This window comes from Paramormyrops kingsleyae, chromosome 5, assembly GCF_048594095.1.
Source record: "Paramormyrops kingsleyae isolate MSU_618 chromosome 5, PKINGS_0.4, whole genome shotgun sequence".
NCBI classification, from domain to species: domain Eukaryota; kingdom Metazoa; phylum Chordata; class Actinopteri; order Osteoglossiformes; family Mormyridae; genus Paramormyrops; species Paramormyrops kingsleyae.
In genome coordinates, this window is record NC_132801.1 from 38,940,927 (window position 1) to 38,959,264 (window position 18,338).

General features: G+C 39.5%; 1 protein-coding gene across 2 annotated transcripts; it reads left to right on the forward strand.

Annotated features, from left to right (window-relative positions):
* Positions 1-4,626: 4,626 nt before the first annotated feature.
* LOC111833109 (progestin and adipoQ receptor family member 4-like) lies at positions 4,627-17,891 on the forward strand. 2 transcript variants are annotated; one of them, XM_023791047.2, is made up of 4 exons: positions 4,627-4,801; positions 5,156-5,290; positions 13,029-13,247; positions 14,480-17,891. In XM_023791047.2, the coding sequence occupies exons 1-4, from the start codon at positions 4,747-4,749 to the stop codon at positions 14,911-14,913; spliced, it is 843 nt and encodes a 280-aa protein (XP_023646815.1). In that variant the 5' UTR covers positions 4,627-4,746; the 3' UTR covers positions 14,914-17,891. The 2 variants fall into 2 exon arrangements, with proteins under 2 accessions (XP_023646815.1, XP_023646814.1); XM_023791046.2 differs by having other exon boundaries at positions 4,629-5,290.
* Positions 17,892-18,338: the final 447 nt, after the last annotated feature.

The window sequence follows — 18,338 nt, forward strand, 5'->3', positions numbered from 1 at the left end:
ACTATTCCATACTCTGACTACACGCTGTGTAAAGAAGTGCTTCCTTAAATCCAGTTTGAAATGTTCTCCCGCTAATTTCCACCTATGGCCACGAGTTCTTGTATTTGAACTAATGCTGAAGTAACTATTCGGTTGAACAGCATCCATTCCATCCATCTATCACTAGGGCTGAGCTCCTGAAGTAGCAGAAACACGCAATGGTGGTAAGGCTCCGGGGGTGGACGAGATTCACCCTGAGTTCTTGAAAGTTCTTGATGCTTTTGGGCTGTCTTGACTGATATGCTTCTTCAGGATTCTTGAGGTTGGGCACAGTGCCCTTGGATTGGCAGACTGAGGTGGAGGTCCCAGTCTTTCAGGAACGGGCCTGAAGGATGTGCTCCAGCTTCAGGAGGATCACACTCCTCAGCCTCCCTGGGAAGGTCAATGCCAGGGTACTGGAGAGGAGGGTCCATCTGTTGGTCAAAACCCAGATCCAGGAAGAACAATGCGGATTCTGTCCTGGTTGTGGAAGACTAGACCACCTCTTCACTCACACAAGGATACTAAAGGGTTCATGGCAGTTTGCCCAACCAGCCTACACGTGTTTTGTGAACTTGGAATCGCATCCCTCAGGGGGTCTCGTGGGGGTGCTTTGGGAGTGTGGGGTAAAGGGTCCATTGTTATGGACTATTAGATCCCTGTATAAATGGAGTGAGAGTTTGGTTCGCTTTGCCAGCAGTAAGTCCAACTCATTCCCAGTGGGTGTTGGACTCCTTCAAGGCTGCCTTTTGTCATCGGTGTCTAGGCATTGCCAAGGGGTGGACAGGGTCCGGTTTGGTGACCTCATGACCGCTTGGATAGATGGATTTTATATGTAGCTGAATTATAAACCAGGGACACAGCCTGCATTCATATAAAATCATATTAAACCACAAAATTCACATTAACCCCCAAAGTACCAAAGGTTTTTCATTGTTTCCTTCATCCCCAAATGGTAAAACAAAAATAGATGCTCTGGTGTACTGGATAGCACAGCTCCCCATATAAAGACAGGCATAGTAGGCAGTTCCTACTACTATTTAAATGAAAAAAAAAGTTTTAAAAATAAAATGAACAGCATAATAATAATAAGAACAGAAAAAAATATATATTGAAGCAGTACATTTATTCAAGAATAATATAAGAACAGCTTTGTTGCAAATACAACCCTGCTAAAAAATTGGCAATTAACACATTTCCTTTATCATAAATAGTATAATTTTGTTGTGTTGCCAGTCCAACTTAAACTTAGAACTTAAACAAGAAAGGCAATCGATATGTGCTTCAACAAGTGGCTGGAACATGCAAAATAATGTTTATAGAATGTGCATGAGGCATTTTCACATTCCCCCAGCAAAGGTACAGCAGGAATGCCAGTGATTAGGAAATATGCTGTTCATTTTGACAGTATAATTTGATGCAGTTTTAGTTTTAGTGTTTTGACAAAAATGCAATAGTTTTAGTCATATTTTAATATAGCCTTATTTAAAATAGGATATTTAGGCAACTACGTGCACAGTATATGCAGTTAATGCAGTTTAGTTGTCTAATATATAATTTTCACATTTCTTTGAAATTTTCACTTAATTTTGTGTGTACATGTGTATACATGTTTGTATTAATATCTTTGTGGGGACCATTCATTCATTTCAATAGGAAAGACTAATCGTAACACTGACAACCTTAATGAAGATTGAGCACATTCCACCCAAGCTGGAAAATCTTGATGTGATATGAGTGATACATTCCGACTGAGAAATGCAAAGCTATGTGTCCTCACCTGCCAGAACAAGTTAGTGTGCTATGCGATACTAAAAAAAGATCCACAAAGTATGGAAGCAATTGCATAGTATGCTATGCAAAATCTCAATTCTGACCCCAAATCAATGTTAGTTTTTTGGTCAACTCATTCATTCAAATAATAATGATATTTTGCCTGAAATGGATGAAGTAAACAGCTGAATGAATGAATCACAATTCAGTGTGAATTGGGTAAATGAAGAAGAAAGAATCGGAATCAGATTTTAGTTTGGTTTGTAAGTAATCAAGAAATTGATGCAGGTACAATGTAAGTTAGTGAGACTTGGTATGGAAACCTCCTCAAGTTTCAAGAGAGTGAGAAACTGAATGAAACAAAAGAGGTAAATATCTCCATGGAAATTTCAATAATATTTTTTAAATAACATAACATTAAACTTACATTTAACATAAACATAAATTCATTGCTAAAATTACAAAAAAGGCTTTTTGTATAACCTGGGTGACATCTGTAGCCATGTCTAGAAGGTCATGAGTTCAAATCCTGTGGCTGCCAGAGTAATTGTATCACAGTTGGACCATTAAGCAAGGTCCATATCCCTTCTCTCTCATCCATACTTTCATGTAAAGCTAAATGTTTCTGCTTAATAAATGTGATACATAGGCCTGCATGTGGTCATGCATGTATTAATGTTGTGAAACTGAGATGGACAGTTCAGGTCCAGAAAGTAAAAATCCAGACCAAAATTTTGTTTCAACCAGCCAGCTGAGTACTCTGTGACTGTGACTCTTTATACTAAACTGGTTGGTTGAAACAAATTCTTAGTCTGGATTTTTACTTTCTGGACCTGAACTTTCCACATATGCTAAACTTAGCATTAATCATGTTTTTTAAAGAAATACCAGTAGCATATAGTTTGATCCTCAATGATGGTGCAAGTGTACTGGTCTAAATTTGCCCTGAATCACTCAAAAAAAGACATGCGAAGTGGGAGAGGTGCCTGTGCATTTGAGCCTTTTGCTTGAATGATTGAAAGTGCTCCCCTTTTCAGGTTCTGAGTCACAAGGCTTACTTCCCAATCTAATTGGTTTAGCCCTGATGTGCCAAAGCCTTCCTTTGGCTAATTATAGCAGAAAGCTGTGGTCATGTGGTCATGTACTGAAGGGGATTAAGCATTATGCTGAAGTAGAAGTAAGGGACAGAGGGAGAATGAATATTGAAAGTGTCCTTATATTCTCACTGGTCACTTTATTAGGTAGACCTGTTGAACTGCTCATTGAAGGAAACGTCTAATTAGCCAGTCTGTACAGCCATGTCAGAAGTACAATGCATAAAATCACGCAGGAGTGTCAGTTAATGTTCACCTCAAATATCAAAATGAGGAATGAAGGTGATATAATTAACTTTGAACGTGGCATAATTATTGGTGCCAGATGGGCTGGTATGAGAATTTCAGAAACTGATTTACTGGGATTTTCACACACAACCATCTCTAGGATTTACAGAGAATGGGCCAAAAAAGGAAAAAACATCCAGTGAGTGATGGGCGAAAATGCCTTGTCGATGGCAGAGTTCAAAGAGTAATGGCCAGACTGGTTCAAGCTGATAGAAAGGCAACAGCAACTCAAATAATCACTCGTTACAACCAAGGTATGTGGAAGAGCATCTCTGAATGCACAACATGTTGAATCTTGAAACAGATGGGCTACAGCAGCAGAGGACAAACTGGGTTCCACTCCTGTCAGCTAAGAACAGGAAACTGAGGCTACAGTGGGCATGGGCTCACCACAATTACACAATGGAAGACTGGAAAAATGTTGCCTGCTCAGATGAGTCTCAATTTCTGCTGTGACATTCAGATGGTACGGTCAGAGTTTGACGTAAACAACATGAACGCATGGATCCATCCTGCCTTGCATCTATAATTATAGCTGCTGCTGGAAGTGTTAGGGATATTTTCTTGGCACAGTTTGGGCCCCTTAATACCATTTGAGCATCATTTAAATGCCACAGTCTACCTGAGTATTGCTGCTGACCATGCATGTTCATCTCATTATGACCACAGTGTACCCAGCTACTAATGGCTGTTTCCAGCAGGATAATGCACCATGTCACAAAACTCATATCAGTTCAGGTTAGTTTCTTGACAAAGAGTTCACTACACTCAAGTGGTCTCCATAGTTACCAGATCTCAATCCAATAGTGCACTTATGGGATGTGGTGGACCAGGAGGTTTTAATTATGATGGTACATCTGACAAATCTACAGCCACTTCATGATGCTGTCATGTCAACAGGGACCAATGCCTCTGCAGAATGTTTCAGGAACCTTGTTGAATTGATGCCATGAAGAATTAAGGCACTTATGAAGGCAAAGGGGGGGTCCAACCCGGTACCAACAAGGTGTACCTAATAAACTGGCCACAATGTATGTGCTGATTATACACATTTAAGTATGTAATGGACAGAAATGGGGGTGTAGATGGTCCAGGACCCTCAGTAAGCAAATGATAGAGCCACAATACGAAAGAACATAGTAGTTTATTAAGACTTTTTGGGGGACAACAAAATTGCTCATCACTCCTGAGTGAAATTACCATTTCGATAAAATAGGTGCCTAAAGTAAAACATTAAATAAATATACCAAATGTCACATATACCACATTTTCTGTTTTAATTGTCAGGGCATATGCGTCTTGGGTTTCGGTGTTCCAGTGGCAAAAAAGATTTTTTTTTAACCGTGATCCACTTCATTTCGTTCTTTTATTCATTCGTTCTTTCATTCATTGATTTCCGCAGCCTCTCCACCTACCGCACAGGGTCCGCCTCCACGTCTGTCTTTCCCGGTCCCCGATAGCCGGCTATATCGTCCTGTGACAGCAGTGACATAAAGAAGAGATGTACTGGAGATAGCAGATGAGAAAAGTTATGTGCATTTGATATTCTGATGTTATCCAGCTGGGAAAGAGGATGGGATATACAATCGGATACTGGACTGCAGCACTACTATCGACTATTAACACCGGTGAATTGACAATGGCATTTTAAAAGTTAATTTTAAAAGCTACAGAAGCAAATAGTTTGCGCTATCCACGAAGGAGGCGGAACGGAATAACAGCATATATATACGCTGCAAAAAAGAAAGAAGAATCCATTTAATTGACATCGTTTTATTAAAAAAAATGGGCATTAAATGTTTTTTTTTTATTAAATGTTTTTTTTTGCGTTTTGTCGTAAGGGATTTAAACCAGTATCCAGCGGGCTACGCAAAATAGCTCGATTGTCGAAGAACTGTGCAAGTTAATGTTAACACAAATATTGAATTACTTTTGTTCCGTTTTTGTTAATATGGCATTCTTTAACGGACCGAGGCTATTAGAATGGGCGAATTCACCTCCACACCTGCAATTCAACAAATATGTGCTGAAGGGATACCGCCCTGTATCTTCCGCCCAGGACTGTGTCAGAAGCCTGTTCTACCTCCACAACGAGCTGGGCAACATTTACACACATGGTAAGCCAAATAACAAAACAAATAATCAAATTCTTTCAATGCACTGTATTTTATATTTGTGCGACTGATTTAGTAGGCTAGTAATAGGCTAAAACAACATATATACGGCCCGTGAGCTAGGTGACTTATAGCGTTGGCCTATTTCTTATCTCGAAATGAGCGGCATTATACGTGTAAGTACAATTTGAAGTACATTTGTCTTGTGATGGATCAGTTTAAACCTTGTCCAGTTCATCAAGATAATTAACATGGAAATCACAGAAAGACAACCTTGCGAGTTCTCTGAAAAACATAATGCAACCAAAAAACAAGAAGTTCTCAATGAAATCTTAAGATGGTTGTAGTGTAGGTAGGTAGTTCTGAATTCACACATAGTTATATTGTATGCTTTCCTTCTAGTTACTACATGGATATTTATATTTTACTTAAATTACACTAATACACTAAAATTGCACTAATACTTCCTCATGTGCATGTGATCGTTTCCAGAGAACTTTTGGAACAGTTTGGAAAGTTTGGAACACATGACAATACTAGTAAAATTACACCTACTGTACTAGTAAGATTACACCGAAATAGAAGTTGGTTGTACTGCAAAGTGTATACAGTTCATGCCAGTTTTCTGTTATTCTTTGAAAAGCTTGTCTGTAAAAAGTATTTGTCACAATTACAGGAAACATAATGCCAATGTAATGTTCCACTGTTACATCATTCTAACAGCTAATATACTTTAACCAATATATTATTGAGCTGAGATCCATTTCCAGGGAGGGATCAACCCATATTATGTGTTAAAGTGGATGCAATCTTTTAATTACAATGACTGATCTGCTGTATGTGTTTAAGGTAGTATGTCAAGTTAATTGATACTGTGCTTTAGGAACCTTCAAGGCAGAACAGTGTGGAGAGGAGAATCGGAAAGAGCCGATGTGAGAATGCCGGATGGTGGACACACACTCCTAAATGGTTGCAACAACAGTGCCCTTAAACACAGGGCCCTTTGTAAGGCTAGCGGCCACCACCATAATAGGCATTGATGAGACAAAACCACTACATTAATCAATGTAGATTTGGGTTTCTTCAGGTTCCTCATCATTTGCAATCAGGCACTCAAGTGACAATGATGAGAGGGGAACTTCACTGTGCTGGATTGCTGGGTTACACGGAGCAAGGCTATGTCCGCACTAATAGATTAAAAAAATTATAGGAGTTTACGAAGAACAAGATCTGCGTCCACATTACAGTTATCACAAGCACTGAAAGAAACTTCTCTGTTCACACTGTTCTGTGTAAAAGGCAAATGACGTAGCTATGAGTGGTTGTTAGTGTATAAACTATATTTCTGACATTTTTCATTCGCACGTTTAACCAAAGCTTTTTATAATATATTTTTTAGAAGTGCCATACTTTATTTTTTTTTTGTTGTAACTCGGGCACAACATGTCATTTGCACATTTTTTGTACAACCAAATTTTTAATATAATTATAGAAGTATATAATTCGAATCATTTATTTTGACTTTGATTAGCAATAAAGTTCAGGTTTTATAAACGCTTGACTGTTGATTAATCTCACACACAACCATATGTTTAAAGTAAATGGTATAGTATTTATTTAGCAAAAGCGAAATATCAGTACTGTAGTGTAACAAACACGAAGCTGTACATAAAAGGAACCATCACAGCAACAACACAGGAATCCAGATATTTAGTCACTACCCGTCTCACTCTCTTCCCCTCAGTTTCAGTGCACTCAGTTGTCTTACTCTAATGTTCGATGGCTGGATGTCTTTTTCATAAGCTGCACTTAAACTTGGCTCAGGTCTCGTTTTGAGCTCCACAATAGTTGTAAAGCTTACAATGTACACAAAAGACGATTTAGTTGCACACAAGTAAGCAAAACAACATATGCCTAATAGTGTCCTAATAGTCCTGTACATCCTCCATGTTCACATGCGGCTAACTTCCCTGAAAACAAAGGCAAAGCATTCAATTCAAGATTCAAAGTGTTTATTGTCATATGTACAGTAGAAAAGTCCATTTCTCTGTGTAATGAAATTCTTTTCTGTCCACACAAAAATGCTGAGGTACAATATAATAGAAAAAATAGAAAAATAAATACTTTTAAGTGTCAAGTGTGAAGAATACACTGTAAGAATTTGACTGTAAAAATATAGTAAATTACTGGCTACTAGTTGCATTACTTTACTAGTTGCATTACTTACTCAACAATAATTACAGTATAGTATGGTGCAATGACACCAATGTACTGTGAATTCACAGGTAATAATGGAACAAATTTACTGTGATTTAACAGTTTGCTACTTTACAATTAGAGTAAGGAACTATGCCTACATTACAGTATTGTGTTGTGATATTACATATTAACTGTAAAAGTAATGCAACTTAGTAGCCAGTAATTTACTATAACTTTACAGATGAAATTATATAACTAGTTAAAATGGCAAATTTCAGTGTTAGCTGCAATTTATAAAAAGAAATACAAAATCAATGTCCAATTAACATATTTATTCAAATGTATTTTTTAATGTGAAATGCAAACAAAACACTTTTTACAGAAAATACTCTGGCCAAAACCATATTTTAATAAACATTAAAATGTTTTGACTACGGAAGTGATTGGAAATAGTGCCTTAGCTTTTAAATCAAACATATTGCATCTGAAATGCAATCTGAAAAGAAAAATGTCAGACAACAGTGAAAACCTTTAAAAGTCATCAGAAACAACTGTAAACAGTAAAACAAACAAACATGAACGTGATCATTGAGAGTCCAATCAGCAAATGTCTACCTTGACAACCATTCAAAATCGAAAATTTTCCTCAGGTGTATAGAGACTTGCTGGTTTATGCCCACACAATTCTTCCTCAAGAATTTGGTCCCTGTATCAGGGTTATGTTCTTAATGCCCAAGGGGCACCTGAAACCAAAAGGACAAGACAAAGGCTTTCAGATTTTATATATTTTTCAAGAAGCTGTACTCATTTCCTTTTTAATACTTCCTGAAATAAATTAAAGTCAAATACGCCAATTATTTAAAGTAATGCAAACCAAGCATGAGGTAACAAGATACCTCAATGTCAATATCACCCTTACAAAAAAGAAGTTATGGATGTATACTTTAAGTACTTTATAGTGTATTCTGAGTGTACTTTTTGTGCTGGTTATCAAGTTCATACACACACAGTTTACTATAGGTATTTCGTATTTCAGTAACTTAAACCTGTAGTATGCTTATATTATAAATTTATTTCTAGTGCATTTACGTAAGTGATATGGTGATGGAGTGGTGAAAACGTGTCTTTCAGAACAAAGGTTCTTGATTTAAATCTGTCTGGTGGAATTTCCATGTTCTCTGTAACTAAAGATATGTAGATTAAGTGGAATTGGCTGGGGTTGTGTGTGGTTGGTTAGACTGTATGTGCCCTGAGTTGAAGATGATCACTGTGACCTTGCATTAAGGAAAACAGTCTGTTTTCATTTTATTCAGTGAACATTCAATGAAGTACAGTATACTGAAGTTTTAACTGAAAGTACAATTAGCTTCTTTTAAATTTACATATTAGTACATATTATACTACATTTTAAATTCTTAAATTTCAGCATTCTGTGCTGTAATCCACCTAAAATATACTTGGAAAGTACTTTTTCCATAATGGTAAACATAAACATATGTTTTCTATATTGTTAACAATGTTAGCCTACTGTATGTATTCACTTACCTTTGGAAAAACTCTAGAGTACATGAGGCATATTGTAAATTAAAGTTATAGTAGCTTGCAAACATTGCAGCTAATCCACTGATGAATTCGTTATGTGGTTCCATAATCACTTGTCCTTCAATGGACAACATCCAGGCCCTGGGGTTCATCACATCACCTGAAATTAAGATTAGTCAGATAGTCTTGTTTATTTCCTGTTGGTCCCTTTTGTGATAAACCCATTTGCTTTGCCTTGAATCCTGGTCCTGCGTCCCTTGTACCGCAAGTCACAATGGATTCTTCAGGTTTCTGTGTTTGTGTTTCTGTTTGCTCTGCAATGACCTGACACAATGACAGACTGTATGTGTGTTTGTGTATTAAAACACAGTTTGCAATGATTATATCCTCCTGAGACCCAAGGAAAAAAGTGTCCTTCAATTTTAGGTTTTTTGTCTTTGGAGGAAATAAGACATCTTACAATTTAGATTTTTTCAAATGTATTTTTATTTCTAATTTCACAGCATGTTCTCTTTAGTGTACAACAGGAATAAATATGTTTCCTTACATCAGTGAAAAGATAAATGCAAAAACAAAATGTCCACTACAATGGACATAAATGAATGTGTGGGGTCTCAGGAGGATATGACAATGCAAGGCACACTTGCATTGTCAATGTTACCTTGAACAATCAATGTTACCTTGAACAATCAAAAGAGCTGTGCTCGGCAGCATCACTGTTTTCTGAATGTCATCAACTGTGAAAGATGTCTGTAAAAGCAGAGAATATAAAACAAATCTTAAGCAGCTTAGATTATACATAGTGAACATAAAACAGTTCTGTGGCCTCATTAACCTGTTATTCTAGTCTGAACAAAGTGCACCATATGTATAGATTGTTGTATGGATCATTTACATATATTTATTTCTTCTGAAATGGGTTCAGTCTTTGAATTCACTGATTATTTATATTTGCAAGTCAACTGGGCCAGTTTGAAATTGTATGCAAAGGTGAAATTCACTAATTGTGTATTTAGATATTAAGTTTTACTTAGAAATATTTTGCAGATATAGCAGAACATTTAACCTTGACGATGTATGATTTCACCGTGCATACAATTCATTTGATAATCCTGGCGAGATCTTTAACCAAAACTGCATATTCTCAGAAAAAATATATCACATAAATTACAAGCTACTATAAACGCTGAATTATTTCAGATACTCAGAGGCTGATCATGTATACTAGGCGCTAACTGACACTTGTTGCAATTACTATCCCATAATTCAATGCAACTCAGTACAATTCAAATTTACTGAAGTTTCTCTATATTGTAGTGATTTACAGTACTTTTAGGAATGCAGTATTCTTTTGGGAAAAAATGCTGTTAATTACTGTGAAATCCTTGTAATATTTAACAGTGTAACCAATTAGGAAAAGAGACATTGAAACAGAAAGATGACCACAAAAGGGTCGTGAGCTAAGTACAAACCAATCGAAGCTCACTGATGTAACAATTTTTTTTACATTTATGAGCATCAGCACTAATGCATTTACAGAAACATTAGCTTTTGGATAGTGGTGAAATTTTTCTCAGTTTCTGTGAATAAAAGATTTATAGTAGTGCAGGTGGAAGGCTAAATCAGAAGAAAATTTTTGTGTTACTAAATATAAATGTATTAGTGTGGACTATCAATTGAATTTTCATTTAGACTTTAGGAATTTTTCCATTTTTTGATGTTTTTTAATTTTGTGCTAAATGGCCATAGTATCATACCTGCCAGTATATACAGTTTTTGGGATGGAAAGCAGTTCCATAGGAAACAAAATGCCAAGTGAGGAAGAAACGTTTCTGTTGCTGCTGTGGGGAGTCAGTAGATCCCTGGGATTTTGCTTCTGCAAAACAAAGACATCTTGGTTGAAGAAGTGGAACTATGCCAATGGAGAACAGGCTGGTGAGCTACTAATAGCAGACAAAATCACTTGATGCTGACTGCAGTCACCTTAGCCTACAATGCTAGCCCACACCCCATAAAATAATCGATATTTTATACTTTATGTGCATGAACTGGAGACTTAACCCTTAACCTAAACCTAACTCTTAGCCTATGATGCTAGCCCACACTCCAATAAAACTGTAGGACTTAACCCTAAACCTAAATATATCCCTTAGTGTATGATACTACCCTGCACCTCCATAACATTGGCATGAACAGGGAACTTAACCCTAACCCTATAGCATGAGTCAGCACATACCAGTAGCAAAGAGACCAACTAGCTTGCTAAGTGACTTTTTTGTTGATTCCCTCTGCGTTTGTCTCTATTAGCCCATACAGTCTTGAGAGTTTTGACTGTTGAGGGATGCTAATGGTGTTTTTTAAAGCAGTCTGTGTGAAATATGACAGAGCAAATAACTATATGCATAAACCAAATATAGTCATCTGAGAATTAAAACAAAACTTTCTGATGGGGCACTTTCACACCTCAGGGAACTTTTTCAGTAACCAAAAAACTTGGGGAATGTTAGGTTGCAAAGGATCCATCGGGTAGATCCTTTGCCACTCGGCAAAAGAAGGACGTTTTTGAAGGAATCTTCGAAATGGGGCAGCCTTGTCGCACTGATATGATGCATTCGGTCTGCAAATGCAACTTTACAAGGCTGTAGGCCTGAATTAGGATATTTCCTAGGTACTTTTCGTTTGAACACAAACTACAGAGGAGGGGCTTACTTAGAGCGATAACTTGCTGATTGGTTGACTACAAGCACCGATGCTAACTTGGAAGTTGGACGTGCAGGAAAATGAGATAGAAGTAGTGCAAAAATTGAGCAGATGGAATTATTTTTGTCCATATACTTACACTTAATACAGCAATACCTTTTTGCTTGCACCTCCATATTTCTGCATCAGAAAATTCCATCAGTAATCAAAATACTTTTGTCTAATGTTGCCGGTGCCAGTGGTGAAACTTGCCAGCGCTTCCCAGCTCCTGTTGTGAGGTGTGAAAGCCCAGGGACCCGAAACCAGGAATCAGGTTCCAGAACTTTGGTGTGAATGCATCCATTCTGGAAAACGGTTTCGGTCATAATGTTAGCCCAGTGAAACAGTTTCTGGCACCTGTATGTGAGTTCATTTAGGCCTAAATTGTTTTGAGTATGTCTGAAAAGGATTAAGGTTTAATTTCCACCCTTTTGTCTGCCTATTAAATGCTGTCACATACTGCACTGACCTGTCCTTGATCTAACAATGTATGTCTGCACCTAGGTTCCCTCAAATATCTGATAAGTTCATTACATTAACACTCTTACATAAGAACTGTGAGGATTAATTCAGGGGGCTTAGTGATGGCTGCAGACACAGTGATATGCTAACTGTTTGCAGTTTATGACTGAAGTGAATGTTTAAGCCTCTCAATGAGATGTCTCACACCTCAGGGTTTGTGGGTTCAGTTTCAGCCTCTGACTCTGTCTGTGTGGAGCTGCCATGGTCTCCTCATGTGTCTTTTCTTCCACAGTCCAGCTGGATATTCAATTGTAGAATCATAATTCTTTACAACTGAAAAATGAAGGTGTGTCACCCGTGAACTAATTTACAATGGAAGACTTCAGATTCTGGGTTGTGTGTTACAAGGATCCCAAACTTCTTGGAAGAAGAGAGGAATAATTAGGGTGAATACTGCTATTCACAAGTTTTGCCCTGAGGTGACACCTGATGAAGAAGAATGTCAAGTTTGCCTTTAATTAACGTGTAATTTGAATCAGGATCAGACTGTCATATTGGACTTTAGTTCATCTTGTCTCTTGCTTAGTGGTGATTGAGCTGCTCTAGAGTTTCGGGAGGGGGAAGGAATGAAATTGACTAAATCAGACAGGGTGGAGTTGGCATTTGGGCACACCTGTACCATGAGGTAGGTGGATTAGGTGACGAGTTTATCTGCCTATTGCCCCTTTGTGTCTCAGTGTTGCCCCTCCCACAACCCATTTCTGATGACTAATGCCCCCCCCCCACTTATATCCCTCAGGAATCCCACTGCTCTGCTTCATGGTGCTGCTCCCCTTCTCCATCCCCTGGTCTCAGATCAGCATCACCTGGCTGGCTGTGGTTCACATACTGGCTTGCCTGTCCCCACACATAGGCTCTGTGCTCTATCACCTCTTCATGAACCATGAGGGCGGGGCGCCGGTCTACCACACCCTGCTGGCCCTCGACATGTGCGGCATCTGCATGATCAACACATTAGGTAAGAGCAGGAGGCCCCGTGGTGGGAGGAAGGCTGTGTTCAGCTGTATGCCAGGGCCAATTCTGAATTATCCAATAAAGACCCAGCAGCCAGTTCTCAGACTTTTATTTGTCGTACTACTTGCTGAAGGCTTTAGAATGCATAAGTAATTTTATATGTAGTTCAATCTCTTCAACAGAGGTCTATCCAATCTAGGTTATTAGGTTCCTTTTCTGGTTTAGTTTGAAACTAAACAGCACTCAGTGGGTGACTCTTGTGTTCCACAATGCCAGGCTGGGAGCTTCAGATCCCGCCCCTGCTCTGGGTGTGGGCAGCTCTCAAGTCCTCTTTATGTCTTGCTTATACCTCCTGCAGTCCAAAAACTGAGTATATGGGAATGTGTGTGTGTTCCCTGTGATGGGCTGGCATTGGATCCTGGATATTCTCCTGTCTGCCCTATCCTGCTTGGGACAGGCTTCAGTCAAGCATATTTACTGTGGCTCTGTGGCTTAACAAGTCTATGCGGGCCTTCTGTTGTCATCCTACAAGGGGCCTGGTATTATGGTTGTCTAAGGCCATGACTTCATCTCCCATTCCCATCTGGCACATCTGGAACCATGGGACTGCTGGGAGAACTGGAATACTGAGATCAGCTCAGGGCAGGAATCTGTTTAAGTTGAGCCACTTTAAGAAGCTTAGGGAAACTTGTGTTGTTTCTTGGGTAAGTGAAGAATGAGTGACTGGTGTTGTGGTTGTTAGGAACAGGTTTAGTTAACAGCACTTTAGACATCCACCCACCTGCTAAGCAGTTATCCAGGTCAGGGTCACTATTTGGGGTACCTGCACCCTCGTCTAGTCAGCACAAAGCACAGGGCTCGATGCCATTTTAGTCCACTGTCAGGCACATACATACACACACACCCGTACAGTACAGGCAATTCATAGACCCCAGTCAGCCTAACTGCAAGCCTGTGGACTGTGTAAGGAAATCTGAGCACCTGGAGGAAACCCAGGCTTCACAGAGAGATCATGCCAACTCCACAAGGACAGAGAGGAGGCAAGAATCGAACACCCAACCCTGGAAATGTGAGATAGTGCTTCCCACTGAGCCACCATGCCTCCAACAGCATTTTCTGTGCTTGTCTTTTCACATTCAAACACATTATACACACTGCAGTCATCTGTGAGATTTCTGTCCATCTGTCCTGTTTTCATAACTGAAACTTTCCTTCTCTCCATCCCTCCATGCACAGGAGCACTGCATATTGTGTACATCACGCTGCTATGCTACCCCTCAATCCGCAGCGCCGCCCTGCTGGCCTACATCCTGCTGTCGGTCTATGGCATCTACTCTGCGGTGACAGCACGGGATAGCATGCGCCGCCTGCGCTCCTTCGTCTGGCAGGCCCTGTTCCGTTTAACGCTCTTCCTGTTGCGCCGCCTCGGTGTGGGCGTTGGTAGTCCCAGTTCACTGCGCCACTTCATCGCCATGGACACATTGGCTGTGCTAGGGGGGGTCATCAACATCAGCCGCTTCCCTGAGCGCCTTCGCCCGGGCCTCTTCGACTACTGGCTCAACAGCCACCAGATCATGCACGTGTTGGTGGTAGGTGCCATTGTGTGCTTGCACTGGGGTGTGGTCGACGACCTTGTGTGGATCAACGGGTACCTCTGTCCATCAGACTGACAGCGAGGGCCAAGCATGTTCTGCCTTACGGCGGGAGAGCGAACTTGATGAACTACAAAAGAGAATATTCCATCCGTCCATCCTTCTTCTAACTGCTTACATTTGTCTGGTTTACATGAGGGACTGGAGATGCTGGAGTACACCCAGGAGGGATGCAGGTCCATCATACAGCGCAAACACAAACTATGGGTACTTCAGAGACACCACTTAACCTAACTGCATGTTGGATGGAAACCAATTTGCCCAATTTATGTTTTAGTTTGTTATGCACAGCCTGTCACCTGGACCATGATATATGGTTACAAAAAGGATGGATGGATGGATGGATGGATGATTATGCACAGATACCACACCTGTGGTTGGTAACCTTTTTAAAAAAATAATTACACCAGCATTTGCAGGCTATTACAGTTTTAATTTTTTTCTATAGGGAAAATGGTTCCCAAAATCTACAGGTTCTTATGGGCTCATCATCCATCCATCCATTTTCAGAAACCACTTAATCCCAACTGGGGTCACAGGGGGGACCGGAGCCTATCTTAGGAACGATGGGCACAGACAGGAATCAACCCTGGGCAGTCACCAACACATCACAACTACAGGGCCAATGTAGACTCACCAGTCAACCTATCCTGCACGCTTTTGGACCGTGGGAGGAATCCGGAGCTGCTGGCAAAAACCCACACAAACATGAGAAGGGAGTGTGAACTCCACACAGGATGGAGCTGGGACCGAACCCGGGACCGAACCCAGGACCTTCGCATGGGAGGCAGCAGTGCTAACCACTGCACCAACGTGCCACCTCAGGCTCAGCATTTCAAGTATAAACACACTTCAACACTTTACAAAAACAGCATAACGTTCATGTTTTTTCCCTGCTGGATTTGGTACATCATGCTGGGGAAATGATCCTGAAATCAAAACCGAGTCAAATCAGACATACCGAGAAGAAAACAATACGAAGCTGACAGATCAGACACTGAGCTATAGACTGTTGATTGTCCTTCATGTGTTGTCAGCAGATATTTTGCACTAAACTGTATTGACAAGCAATCACATTAATTGAAATTAATCCTTATTTATCTGTATGAATAATGGTGGCTATAATTTAATTAGTGGAAGTGGTCTTATTTTGTTAGTGCTATAGAGACGGAATGATTGTAAAAAAAAAAAACTTGTATTGTAATACACAATAAGCGGCTTCAGTCTTCCACGTGGCACTTGTCTACTTTAATTTTACTGAACGACAGTAACTCAAACCTTAAACAAGTAATGGGACTGTGAGATAAATGTTTTTGGGGAACTAGCAATAACATTAATGTAAGTGGTGCTATGGTTTTCTTGCGGCTAAGCAAAAAAGACAAGCAAAAATATTTCTCATCCCGTTATTTAAATCTCAGTAACTCCTGTCTTTGGATAAATTTACTTAAATTTATAAATGCAGATTTTTGGAGTAATTACAGTTTATCAATTAGATATACAGCATACATAATGACTTTAGGCTTTAACCCTTTCAGGCTCAAATTGAGTTTTTGTTGCTAAAGGACAACCAAGACCTGCAGTGGTACTTTTGAGTAAAAAAAACTCATAAATTATGTATCTGGGGTAATAAGGTAGTTAGTTTTTAACTGTTGCAAACAGCAACGCCTGCCTTGAGAGGGTTAAACAGACTACCTAAACAATATCAGGACATTAAACTCAAGATCGTATATGGCTATCTACAGCAGTCTTTCCCAATCTGGTCCTCGGGGATCTGTCCATGATTTTGCTCCCGGGAGCTGGGAGTGAGCAAAACCGAAGTTTGGGTTGGGAAACACTGATGTAAAGAGTCCAGTGATTTCCTTGAGATAGAGCCAGCCCAGATTGAATGGGTGATGTGTCACATCAGAGAAGATGCTCTACTTGTATGTAACAAGAATGGTTAGTATAGGGATTCTTACAACAATAGAAATATTAACAAGTCTATCATTGCTGTAAGATTAGTATTATTTTTTCATATAAAGTTTCCACTGTGAAGGAAAAAAAACTCGAACTGAGAACTGGACAGAGACAATTTTATAAGAAACTAAGTTGTTAGTTTAAAAGGGCTTCAGAATAAAATTATTAACAAACACATTTTAATGGGTTTATGTATCTTGCTGTATTTATACGTCATCATTGAACTTTAGTTTCGCAGTCATGTCATTAACTGAAGAACTTTGTGCACAACGATGTTATTCGTCTTTGTAACAGCATCGTTTTGTGCTTTCTGGCTAAAATGTCAGGTGAAAGGTAATTAAATGGCGCCCCCTAGTGGTCTTCTGTATTGTGACGATTAAAACATACTATGCCAAAGCATTTTCAGAACTGAGGGAAAGCAGCAAAACATTCCAAGCATGTTCAGAAATGCTATTTTCGGATCGTGGTTTCCGCTCTGTATTCAGCATGGAAGTGGAAGCTGTTCTGCATAGTATATGTTTTGTCCTGGTTACATTTTTTTTAAAAGGATGAAATACTGAATTACACAAAAGTGAGAATTACAGAATATAAGGATTAAAGGGCATAATTAAGCTAAGGTTCTGCATTTTCTTTCCTTTCAGAATTGAAATCACGTAGAAATTATCCAATAGATACTGTAAAAACATAAACTGTTATGTTTTAACATTTACCTTCCTGAAGTATGAGTTGTAATCATATGGTAATTCAGACAGTCAACGTTCTTAACCAAAAAAATAGTCTACATGTGGTCACCATAGACCTTCCTGTTTATTCTGTGTCTGCGGCATATCAAGCAAATGAGGTCCAATGTGATACAGCATCTCGTTATGTTAGGGCTCAATTATACCATGCCCAAAGCAGGGCTGCTCAGTCCTCTAGGTGATATAGGCATCTGCCTTAGGTGCCAACTTCTGAGGGGCTTGTCTGCTGTGCCAGCACTAAACAACTATGCGAGGCAGTGTGCCCCACTATGTCTATGCATTAAAGAAACATTTGTGAAATGTTTTTGTCCCTGTTGTGATTGATCTTTCCAGTTGATGGGGAAATAGTTCTGCTCTGTCCTCATTTCTTATATGAAGCCAAGGGTGACATTAAAAACACTGATTTTTTTTTTTCACTGTGTGAGGTGCCTTCAGATGTGAAGGTATACATGGCATATTACACACGTAGCCATTGGGAAGCCCAGAGCAGATTACAAGCAGCATAGTTGGACACCCTGAAAGGATGCCAGTAAATCATAGGGTGACACCATGAAGTGGTGCCAGTGCATCATAGGAGACTTACAGGGGCACCATGAAGGGGTGCCAGTGCATCATAGGAGACTTACAGGGGCACCATGAAGGGGTGCCAGTGCATCATAGGACACTTACCGGGGGCACCATGAAGGGGTGCCAAAGCATTATAGGAAACTCATAGGGGGACATCCTGAAGAAATGCCAATAGATCAT